This window comes from Danio rerio, chromosome 6 (assembly GCF_052040795.2).
Source record: "Danio rerio strain M-AB ecotype USA chromosome 6, GRCz13ab, whole genome shotgun sequence".
Taxonomy (NCBI): Eukaryota; Metazoa; Chordata; class Actinopteri; order Cypriniformes; family Danionidae; genus Danio; species Danio rerio.
In genome coordinates, this window is record NC_141026.1 from 50,140,001 (window position 1) to 50,153,086 (window position 13,086).

A 13,086-nucleotide genomic window follows, 5' to 3' on the forward strand; every position below is an offset into this window, starting at 1 on the left:
GTTGGAACTAAACTGTGCAGGACCTCCCTCCAGGAACTGAGTTTGACACCTTTGGTCTAAGGACACCGTTATTTTGATGTCCAATAATGACGTCAAATGATGTTGATATTTGGTTGATTTTAGGTTGTGTTGGAAAGTGACTGAAATCTAACATCAAGCCAACATCTTAAACCAACGTCATATTGACCAACGTATAATTGACTTTATAGTGGACACGTCCACATAACGTCAAGCTGTAACATCTTTAGACATTGATATTTGGTTGATTTTAGGTTGGATGTTGACGTCGGCCTGAAGTTGAGTTTTGACGTCAACCCGGTGTTTATTTCTAAACAAAATGCAACATCCCCATGATGTTGGGGTACAACGTCAATCTGACATCATGTTGACATCCTGTGCATGTGTAACCTTGCTTGTCCTACACCTCTCCTGTTCTGAGCTGGGATCGAACTGATGACTCTTTGCATGGGAATCGGTTGCTCTAATGGGGAGGCTAAAGATCATGGCCTCTGGCGTCAGTCACCAGAACTCCTTTAGTGGTCAGAGTGAGGTTTTACCAGCACAACACTTCACTAGCTGGCCTCCGTTACACCTGCTGGGTTCAATAATTAAATGGTGGTTAGTAACAAAGAAAGACTATAGAATACACAAGACATGTCACTTGTAGACTTTTGAATGGGGAAAAGTGTAACTCAATATGGCGAAGTACATATATTCTAGTACAGGAGCCAATCAGCGATTGCTATATTGTGAATAAAGCCCGTCTTCTAGTACAGGAGCCAATCAGCAATTGCTATATTGTGAATAAAGCCTGTCTTCTAGTACAGGAGCCAATCAGCGATTGCTATAGAATGACAATTCTTTCTCCGGGGGAAGGGCTCAGACCAGACGTGAGTTTCTGCAGATTTTGTGATACGAACGTTTAGAAATGAAATTAACTAGACAGCTGTTGTTTAATTTTATAAGTTATTCATAATGTGGAATGTAATCGTAAGCTTGTCAATTAGTTTTGGAGAATTTGATGTTTTCTCGTTTAATCAGAATGCCCTAGCATACTGCCTGAGAGGCATTTAAAGATGGCTGCTGAGTGAAATGACTTGCCCTAAAGGGACTTTGTTAGTAATGAATTGGCAGGTACATGTTCAGACTTACCGTTATCATTACTGAAGCTTTCTTCTCGATAAGGGGAATTTACTTATATAAAATTTGTGATGACAAAAACTAATGTCAACTCTTCAGACTGGCTACCGCGTTCACAAACTCAGCTAAAGCATGTGTGATTAGCAGTGTATGGAAAAAGTTTTACACCACAATCTACTATAAACACTTTTTAATAAAACAAATGTGTTGATGTGTAATCGCGTAACGTGTCATGAGTGTGAGAATGTGTATGAGTGTTTCCCAGTACTGGATTGCAGCAGGAAGGGCATTCGCTGCATAAAACATTTGCTGGAATAGTTGGCGGTTCAATCTGCTGTGGTGAACTCTGATTAAAAAAGGGACTGAGCCAAAAAGAAAATGGATGAATGAATGAATGTTTCTCTTTAATCGTCAAGTATTTGATGTAATAGTTCAACTAAATTTCTTAATACTACATCTGTAGCCCATCAGTTTGTGACCCTGATCCACACTGATCGTCACACTGATCACGTCCATTTATTAATCTGGGGTCACCACAATGGAAAGAACCGCCAACTCATCCAGCGCATGTTTTACTCAGCGAATGCCCTTCCAGCTGCAACCCAACACTGGGAAACACCCACACAGCTCTTGCACACACTAACATAGACTATGGCCAATTTAGCCTACCCAATTCACCTACAGTATACCACGTCTTGTGGGGGTAACTGAAGCAACCGAAGAAAACCCACAACAACACAAGGAGAAGATGCAAACTCCACACAGAAATGCCAGCTGATCTAGCCAAGGCTCGAATCAGCAAACTTGAGGCAATTGTGCTTCCCAATGTGCTGCCCGTCAATTCATTCACAGATTCATGAATGTTTTTTAAAACAGTTTTATTTCCATAACAGAAAGCCAAAAAAATAAAATAAAACTAAATAAATTAAGTGAACTAATAAATACAGTATGCCTTAAAAAACAAAACAGTATACTTACAGTATTGACTACCATGATAGTGCATCAGAGCAAAAAAAAACAAACAAAAAGAAAAGAAATATAATCTACATTATAAAAAGAGGAAAATGACAGATGAAAACAGGAAATCATCACGCTATAAAACTACAACGCCTCTCGAGCGACTCTATTTTACATTCATTATTTACACTTACAGCCGGAAATCACCAAACTTTCCATAGACTAAAAAAAGTTTATATAACTCTTCTGAATATTCTTTGAACACAACACACCCAGTGACTTCACACTCGTTCACATGCATATGATCTAACACACACTTGTCTCTTTCTGATGTACAGTATACAAAACATCACACACACACACACACACACAAAATGCTCCCGTATGGAATGCAGTGAGAGTGAATATGTATTCAAAATGCTGGTGTTCAAACTTGATCTGACCTGCTGTATCTCTGGCAAACTGGACAAATATCACATGCACGCACACACACACACACTCAACGTGAAAAAACATCTATAAAGAGGTGATTTAATATAAGCCGACATCAACCAAGTAGGTTAAAACTTAAAAGTAAAACTCAGATTTACATAATAAAAGGCCAAATGTGAAGCCGACGCATTGCGCAGTGTTCCAGCAGATTACATCAACATATGCACGCTCACATTCAAGGTGAAAGACCTCATTTGGTGAATTTGCTGTGCGTAAAATTAAAAATAAATCACGAATACTTATGGATGAGTAGGTTTAAAAAGGAAAAACCAAAGATAAGAGCAAAAGTAGAAGGCTTAAAAAATGACAAGGCACATTGGAGCCAGGCGTACTGCTTCGAAACATGTTCAAAAAGACACGTGGTTTGTGCTCGACAGCATCATCAATGGTCTGAGGTTCAGAGTGACTCTTATTATGACACCGGTCACAGTGCATTTTGGTCGCTCTCCGTGTTTCCCAACTCTTCAAGTCGACTGTGCAAAACTCTATTTAAACTTTACCCGAGCGAGTCTGTCTGAAAAGGGACATCATGAATTATTGGATATACAAATACACACGCTGCACTTCATGATTAACGTTGCTAATACTTTCAGTAAAGAGTGCATGTCATCGTGCATTCAAAAGTGATACGGGAAAATGAGTTTTGGTGCTGTATAACATAATGAAACGGCTTGAGAAATGTCCAGGAAGTGATTATATCTGCATGACTTTGTTACAAAATATAAATACGCAGATGTGATGAATCTTAAAGGCAACAAGAGAGGACATGCTGATATGGATGCAGGGATAAAATACCCTGTAAAAAGGCTTGCGATGCAGAAGAGTTTCCAAGTAAAAATGAGGTACATTGTAAAAGCGATGTGCTCATTGAAACTTGGAACTGTTAGGTTGATTTAACCTAATTTTTATAATTAGGCACATAGTTCCTTTACTTAAGGCAACAGGTTTACTTACTTATTTTAAGTAAAGTCAACTAATCACTTTTTACAATGCATGTTATTTATATATATATATATTTATATATATATATATATATTGTCGTTGTAACTTAGAACCGTTGACTTGCGTAAATAAACTGTGGATAATTACAAAAATTAAGTCAAGTTTCAATGAGTTTACTAATTTTCTTTAAGTCAACTTGAAAAGAACATTGTAGAAAGCGTTCAGTGAACTTTACTTTAAAAAAAGTGAGTAAACCTGTTGCCTTACTTAACAGCTCTACAGTTCAACGTATCAATGAGTTAACTAACTTTTTTAAGTCAACATAAAAATGGGATACATTGTAAAAACAATTAGTTGGCTTTACTTAAACTGTTTGAGGTAAAACTGTTGCCTTAAAATTAAGTAGATTATGCACACAATTATAAAAATTAAGTCAACTTAACTGTTCTAGGTTACAATGAGTTTGCTAACTCAAGAAAACAATTAGATACAATGTAAAAAGCGATTAATTGACTTTAAAAAAGTGAGTAAAGCCATTGCCTTAAGGTTATAATGAGTTTACTAACTTTTTAAAGTAAACTCAACATAAAAATGGCAAAAATTGTATAAAGTGATTAGTTGACTACTTCAAAAGTGAGTAAACCCATTGGCTTTAAATTAAGTAGATGAACTTCTATGCACATAATTATAAAAAATTAAGTCAACTTAACAGTTCCAAGTTAGGAGTAAACCTATTACCTTAAGTAAATGAACTGCTTAATTATAAAAACTAAGTTCAGTCAACTTAACAGTTCTAAGTTACAATAACTTTACTAACTTTAAGTAAAGTCAGCGTGTCACATTTATGGCAACAGGTTTACTCCCTAAAAAAAGCTAATCGCTTTTAAATGTACATGAATCATATTTACGAGGGCTTAAATGATTCAGGTTTAGTACAGTTAGGTATTTTTATAGTTTCTCTGGATTTATTAGGTATGTGTTTGAGTAAAATGTTTATTTTCTATAAGTGCATGAATTTTAGAGCTTTTTGTTTGTTTGTTTTACAGACAACTGGTCTGTATAATAAATGCTTTTATTTCTTTTGACTGAAAGTCGGGATAATTCCTCTAAATATTGTATCTTAAAGGTCCCGTTAAGTGCTTTAAAATGTGCATTTTTATCCGATGTTTGGCATAATCTTAACTGAAACACAAAGAGAGGGCGGGACATAGAGTAGCTCCACTTTTTAGCCAATATTGTTTTGTTTTATCACAGCTCTGCCAGTGAGAGTGGTTGAGCTCAAGTGCGTCAAATAAAAAACAAGTGAGAAGTGTCTTAATGGGGGCGGGGCATGTCAGATACTAAGGAGCGTTTGATTGGTTATGATGAGGAACTGTAGTATGAAGTGACTTGAATAAAACTGTCGATTCGTTTAGGCGGAAGTGACAAACTCCAAGCTTTACATGTTTATTTCAGTTTCATATCTTCTAAAAGCGAATTTAGTCACTGTTTTGGGGCACACTAGCTTATAGATATCTTAAAAACTATCACTACTGATACTAATACCTAAAAAACACTTTAATTTAATGGGACCTTTAACTTTATACATGGAGATATTTCTCTAAATATCGATATATTAACTCTTCTGAAATGAATAACATTAACAAACACATTATTTTTGTGTTACCGAAACATAGAAAAATAAATAAATAAGAAAAAATAAATAAATACAATTAAATAAATGCGGACTAACATTTTTACACAAACACAACTATAAACTTTAAATCCAGAGAAATCACAACTATAAACTTTAAATCCAGAGAAATATTTTCATATATATATATATACAGTATTTATAAATTTAATTGAATCCTGTTATTTAAATTGACGTGCACCTAAAATAGCCTCGATTGCTAATCATGACGCTAGACTCTTCTTTCATTAAAGCCACTTTTCAAGACTTTTCTGTCTAATATATACAGTCACCTGGAATACAGTATTGAATTGTCAGTCACAGTGGATTCCTGACGTCAACAGTGTGGCGGATTGGTCAGAAACGACCATGTGACCTCTGATGATGTGTACTCTCTTTTCGCGCAGCAGAAGTAACAGTTAAGGTATATTAAAAAAAGCATAAAACCTAATGAATCTAGCCAAAGCGACTCAGCAATGCAAATATACGACACCTCAAACATGTCATAAAACGATCATCTTTCTGATAAAAGGAATATGATAATTACTCTTACTCGCTGCCTTTTCAAACCCCAGTCTCACGCTCTGCTGGTTCGGCGTGTGTGTGTGGAGGATTGCGGGACGACTAAGAGGCGAGTGCAGAAATGTTTGATTGACAGGCCCCTTCAGCTCAGTAGTTGTATGCAGGAGTGGGCGGGGCCAGAGGGGGCGTGTTTATAGCTGAGAGTCCGCCCCCAGACTGTTGAGCTCTTCAGGCGTGTGTTTCTCTGCCCCTGATGCCTGACGGAAACCGGCGGAGATCTCGTCGAACGTCCGGCCCTTGGTCTCGGGGACTTTGAAGTAGGTGAAGATGAAGAAGCAGAGTAAGAACACGGTGAAGATGACAAACACGTACGCCCCACAGACCTCCTGTTCAACACATGGACAAAGAGGAAATATGTTAAACTGGGCAAATCACATCAGTAAAAGTTTTTTATAAGTCATCTCCCATCCTGATAATGATAAATAACACAATATAACAGATTTCCTGTAAATTCAATAGTTTCTATACAGTTGAAGTCAGATCTAATAGCCCTTATGTTAAATTTGAATTCTTTCATATTTTTTTCTCAATTTCTGTTTAGAGGAGATAATTTTTTTCAACAAATGTCTAAATATAATAGTTTTATTTACTAATTTCTATTAACTTTATTTATTTTATCTTTGTCAAGATTACCAGCGATTTAATCCTTGCTGAATGCTAGAGAACTACACTTTTATTACTAAACTAGACTACAAAGACTATCATGCACCTCACACACATCAGTTCCTGATTCCCCATGATTAACCAGACTACATATGTATCTGACTCACACTTACACTTGGCTAAGTTTTGCTTTTCTGCTAACAATACAAAGCGTTTCCCTCGTCTAGTCTTATCGTGTTTTGACCCTTTGGTTTATCGTTCTTGTTTTTTAGCTGCCTGTACTGACCATTCGCCTGTTTTTAACCACGATCCTTTGATTACCTTTTATGCTCCTGTTTGTACCTGTTTAACCATTGCCTGCCTGACAACTCTTGATTTATTAAACTGCACATGGATCCTCGCCTCCGTTGTCAGACTCTCTTTGTTATAGTCATGATGACAGTACATAATATGTGACTAGATATTTTTCAAGATACTAGTATTGAGCTTAAAGTGACATTTAAAGACTCAACTGCAATCTGCATTCATAGCCAGTATTATGTAGCAAAACTCAAACAGTTAACACCCTAATTTCCCAGCAGCCTCTTACCTCAACATACTGGAAGCACATGCCCACGATGAAGTTGGCTGTCCAGTTGGAAAATCCAGCAACAGCAAATGCTGAGGGTCTTGGGCCTTGACTGAACAGCTCAGCCACAATGAACCATGGGATGGGGCCGGGTCCGATTTCAAAGAAGGCCACGAAAGCAAAGATAGCTACAATGCTCATGTAGGACATCCAGTCATATTTTTCCTGTTGGGCAATAGAGATAAATACAATAAAGCCGTCAGATCACATATACTGAAAACCTTTGGACCGCAAGGCTGACCGCTTGATGGATTAATACCTGTAAATGCTGACACTGTGTCATTCAAGCAAGTAAATAGTGTTTGCATACCAGTAAGGCAATAGCGATGGTCATCAGAATAGCAGATCCAGCCATTCCCAGCAGTCCCAAGAGGTGCAAAGATCTGCGGCCCGCACGCTCTACTACAAACAACTATAGAACAATAGCAAAAAAAATTAAATAAAATACACATATTCATATTATGTTACACAGTAATAATATTAACTTAATATTTTGCATAACATTTCTATTGTTATCATAAATATAGCATTTGACTACATTATGCATATTTTTATTTTTTACTGCACTGCAAAAAAATCATTTTGATTCTTTTCATCTTGATGGATTGGTAGTCCACTTTACCACCTACTTTTCATAAATTGCTGACTGAAATGGTTGCTGCTTTTAAGCTTGAAAGAATTCATTTTGCTAGGGCAGATGCTTCTAAACAGGTTGAAAAAACCTGGGGCTTCTTCCTTGCTTATTTTATTTAAAGAGTTGATAGTAGGGCACTTATGATTCATGAACAATTTTACTCTTACTTTTCCACTCCATTTTCAATGTTTTGGGTTTGATCAAGTAAAACTTAATGGTGTATATTATTTACTCTTTACTATGTGTGTTTGGATGAACTGGTGCTCTTTTTTTTGCTTTTTAAATTATTATTATTATTTTTGTTTGTTTTTTTTGTTAATTAATTAATTATTTTTTTCTGTATTTTTTTCTTATCATTTCTATTATAGATTGTATAAATGTTTTTATTCTGTTTTGTACTTTTAAAAAAACGTATAAATAAAATATTTTAAAAAATAAATAAAATGTCAAAATTTAGTAGGTTTTCCCTTATCTGCCAATAGGTTAAGCAAAATAATCTTATTAAAAAAAAAAAAAAAGACAAGATTAAATTTAGTTTGATTATAACTGACTATTTAACTTATTATTTATGAAATGTCTGAACATAGACTTTTAAAGTAAGAAAAGTAAGTAAGAAAAAAGTAAGAAAAGCATTTGTTTGCAGTGTGATATTTACACTCCATTTATATACAATACAATATATCTTATGACTTGAAAAACATACTTTAACATGCATATGTATGTGTGGTTTTATCTTATAAGTGGTGTATATTTTACTTCATGAGGTTTTTTTTTTTGGCTAAAGGTTGTGAAACTAAATATTTCAGCGGGTTAAACATCCCGCACACTGCATATACAGTGCTATGCATAAATGAGTACAACCCTCATAGATCTCTCTTTTAAATTATATAATCTACAGGATGCTTTACAATAATATATTTGTGCATATACTGTACATTACATTAGGCAGTACCAAAGCCAAAACAAAATATTAATAAACAGGAGAAATCAAGAGAAACATAAAATTAAATTTAGTTTGTAATATTTTTGCAATAACTTTTGCATTTAAATGTATTATATTTCTGTTCCTGAAGACTTTAGATGACCAGACACTTATTTTAATGAATAGAACTATTTAATAAAGCTGTTTTGTTTAAATACACCAAAAATAATTGGCTATATTCACTGAGAAATGGATACAAATATTCATTTTCAAAAGTGTTTTTTATGCTCATTTATGCTGAGCACTGAATATATAAAATAATCAATACTTGACAATACTAATATATCACTTTTTATATCATCAACTTATTAAATAATTGAAAAAATAATTATTCAAATTTTAGCAGTGGTGTTGTTACGGTGCTGTTAGTGTGTCTGTGTACTCATACTCACTGATACTACAGTGAAAGCGGTGTTGACGACTCCAGCTCCGATAGTGGCGTAAACTGGCTGCTGCACACCTGCCTTCTCAAAGATCTTTGTAGAGTAGTAGAATATCTACACAACGACATAAACTAGGTTAAATTCAAGTGTTCTTTTAAAATGCAGTGTGACGTGCATGAGCAGGTACTCACAGCATTGATTCCAGAGAGCTGCTGGGACAGCTGAAGCATGATGGCTATGACAATGGGCTGCCGGTAAAGCGGAGAGCGGAAGAGTTCAGGAATGGTCACTTTCTTCTCTCTCATCATCTGTCTGCTCTCCTCTTTCATCTCTTGCATGTCTGCACTCACGTCTGTCGTCCCGCGCAGTTTTTTAAGCACTAAACACACATAAAAATATTAAGTTTATGGCATCAGGGTTTCTTCAAATCAAGCTAAAGACTTTTAAAGACAATTTTTAAGACCATTATGATTAAAATTTTAAACTTACACAGGGCTAAACACTAGGGACTTTTTTTAAATGGCCCGGTTACTTTTGTGAATAGTTTTTAAAATATTGTAAAATCATTTAAAGTGATGTGTTGCTTGTTTTTTCCCTGATTAGGGAATTTAATTTTGAGAATTTGCTGTAAAAGTGTCTAACAGCTATTGTGAAATGTATCTCTTTGCAATAAAAATTTAAATATACACCCACCAGCCACTTTATTAGGTACACCAGTCCAACTGATTGTTAATGCAAATTTCTAATCAGCCAATCACATGGCAACAACTTAATGCATTTAGGCATGTAGTCATGGTCAAGACGATCTGCTGCAGTTCAAACCGATCATCAGAATGAGGAGGAAAGATGAGGAGAAAAGATGATTTAAGTCAGGGGTCTCAAACTCGCGGCCCGCGGGCCATTTACGGCCCTCAGTGCAATATTTTGTGGCCCGCGCCGACCGCTGTACACTGACAGAATCAGCGGAGCGGGGAGAGCGAGCGCTTCCCACTCCGCTGATTCTATCCGTACACAGCGGTCACTGGCATTCCCCGCCCGCCGTGTAAACAAAGGAGCGGGGATGCCGGTGACGTCACCACGCACCCCGCCCCTTTGTTAGACGCTGTGACGGGCGGGAAGAACCAAGGTAAGCTGTTCCCGCCCCTGCCTGCCACTTAGCTACAGCCTGCATCTTATATATTATAGGTAGATACAGACTGGTACAGACTGATGTGACTGGAGTGGGGTGGGGGTGTTTTATTTATACATATATACGCCTTTTTTTTAGGTGAGGGAATGGAAGTTTTGAGTGAGTTCCCCCACTTTTTTCCCTAGGACTTGGCCTTTTTGGGAGCACATATTTGTGTGAGAAGTTATTCTCCACCTTGAACTTCAATAAGTCAAAGTACAGGTCTAGACTTAATGATGATCATCTTCAAGCCATACTGAGGGTCTCAACTGCTTCCGCTCTAAAGCCAAATGTGGTTCAGATTTGTGAGAAGAAGCGCTGTCAAGTCTCTGGCAGCAAGGAGTAGGCAAAAGATGCCATGTTCAGAAGAACTGTTCATAATCTTCACTCAATGTTCTATTAATGTTCAGGACACTTCATGTTCAGAAGAAATAATTAAAACTGTTAATAATGACATTTGAGGACTTTTTTTTGTGAAATCCCTTATGCGGCCCAGCCTCACCCAGACTTTGCCTCCTGCGGCCCCCAGGTAAATTGAGTTTGAGACCCCTGATTTAAGTGATTGAACACATGGTTGCAGGTTCCAGACGGGTCTGATTATTTCAGAAACTGCTGATTTACTGGAATTTTCATGCACAACCATTTCGAGGGTTTATGGGGAATGGTCCAAAAAAGAAGACCGAGAAACTGAGGCTACAATTCGCACAGGCTCACCAAAACTGAACAATGGAAGATTGGAAAAAATGTAGCCTGGTCTGATGAGTCTCGATTTCTGCTGTGACATTTAAATGGTAGGGTCAGAATTTGGCATCAACAACATGAAAGCATAGATCCATCCTGCCTTTTATCAATGGTTCAGGCTGGTGGTGGTGTAATGGTGTGGGGGATATTTTCTTGGAACACTTTGGGCCTATTAGTACCAATTGAGCATTGTGTCAACGCTACAGCCTCATTGCTAACCATGTCCATCCCTTTTATGACCACAGTGTACATCTTCTTATGGGTACTTCCAGCAGAATAACGCAAAATGTCATAAAGCGCAAATCATCTCAGACTGGTTTCTTAAACATGAAAATTAGTTCACTGTTCTCAAATGGCCTCCACAGTCACCAGATCTTAATCCAATAGTGCACCTTTGGGATGTGGTGGAATGAAAGATTTGCATCATGGATGTGCCGACAAATCTGCAGCAACTGCGTAATGCTATCATGTCAATATGGACCAAAATTTCTGAGGAATATTTCCAGTACCTTGTATCCATCCATCAATCCATCCATCCATCCATCCATCCATCCATCCATCCATCCATCCATCCATCCATCCATCCATCCATCCATCCATCCATCTATCTATCTATCTATCTATCTATCTATCTATCTATCTATCTATCTATCTACAGTATATATATTCATTTTCTTTTTGGCTTAGATCCTTTATAAATCTGGGGTAACCACAGAGGAATGCACCGCCAGCTTATCCAGCATATCTTTTACGCAGCGGATGCCCTTCACTGGGAAACATATATATTTATAATATATAATTATATATATGTAATGTAATATAATATATATTGCCCTGGACATTTAAAAGCGTGTGTAGCAAGGTTATTTTTGTAAAATAAAACTAAGACTAAAACTATTGGTCAATAAACATTTTTGTTCATTGAAATTAACAACTGTCACTGAAAAACTCATCTGAATTAATAAGTAAATCACCTGTAGATAGCGCTTTTACAGACAAACACATTTTCTTCATTAGCTAAAAACATAAATCATGTTTAAGTATAAAAATTATCTTTAATATGAAGTGGTTTGCCTGAATTCTTCATAAGTTTTACTTTACATTTTTAAGTTGCATTTGTGTGTTGTTTTGGGTTCAATCAGTGTCTGTTCAAACTATTATTTTACTTTAGGTTTGTTATTATTATTTAAACTATTAGGTTTGTACTAGAGTGTTCTGTTAAATCTGCTTAACTAGAATTACTAAAACTGAAACTAAAGCTAAATATATAAAAAATAAATATGTGTTCACAACATAAAAACTAAACTAAAACAAAACCTTTAATGAAACTAACTAAAACAAAACGTACAAATATTAATTTATAATAATCTGGATGTGTAGAGCTGGCTAAGAGTCCATACTCACCAGATTTGGCTTTGCTTTCCTCGTTGCGATTAATGAGCAGAAATCGAGGGCTCTCAGGGCATATAGGCAGTAAACAGCACTGTACCAGGGCTGGGATAAAGGTAAAGCCCAGGAGAAATGGCCACATTGTTGCATTTCCCATGATAGCTTCCATACCGAAGACCTGCAATACCAAAAAAGTTGAATTTAAACATGGAAAAACAGTCAATTGGTGACTGAAACTGCTGAAATGATGGGATGTACCTGTGCCATGAGGATGCCAACAACGATGCCAAGTTGATGAAGTGTGCCCAGGGCTCCTCTGAGGGCTGTAGGGGCTACTTCACCCACATACATAGGCACAAACCCAGTGGACAGACCAGAATAAAGGCCCACCACAAACCGTCCAATAATGAGCATCTCCCAGGACGCTGCCATCTTAGAGAAGCCCATCAATGCTGCAGCAATGAAAGCTAGAACATTAGCCATGAGCATCGAGTTTCTCCTGAAATCAGAGAAACAAACAGATTTTAATAATCAAAAGTTCAAATCATGCCATAATGTAAAATACTGTGCCATAATTAAAAGGCACAGTTCACCCAAAAATGAAAATTTATTTACTATTTAATTGCCCTCAAGTGGTTTCCAACCTTAATGAGTTTCATTTATATACATAAAGACATTTAGAAGAAAGTTGGAAACTTTTAACCATTGACCTCCATTGTAGAAAAAACAAATACTAAGGAATTTAATGTTTTTTTTTAAATATCTTCTTTACT

General features: G+C 36.4%; 1 protein-coding gene across 1 annotated transcript in view; it reads right to left on the reverse strand.

The window, feature by feature from the left end:
• Positions 1-2,001: 2,001 nt before the first annotated feature.
• The window catches only part of slc2a1b (solute carrier family 2 member 1b), a 29,548-nt gene continuing 18,463 nt past the window's right edge, over positions 2,002-13,086 (reverse strand). The window contains exons 4-11 of the mRNA XM_087257962.1: positions 12,572-12,812; positions 12,329-12,491; positions 9,207-9,394; positions 9,025-9,129; positions 7,327-7,428; positions 6,978-7,181; positions 3,812-6,111; positions 2,002-3,538 (exon numbers count right to left, since the gene is read on the reverse strand). Coding sequence (XP_087114088.1) covers positions 5,917-6,111; positions 6,978-7,181; positions 7,327-7,428; positions 9,025-9,129; positions 9,207-9,394; positions 12,329-12,491; positions 12,572-12,812 — 1,198 coding nt within the window. The 3' untranslated portion in view covers positions 2,002-3,538; positions 3,812-5,916. The remainder of the gene's footprint in view (positions 3,539-3,811; positions 6,112-6,977; positions 7,182-7,326; positions 7,429-9,024; positions 9,130-9,206; positions 9,395-12,328; positions 12,492-12,571; positions 12,813-13,086) is intronic.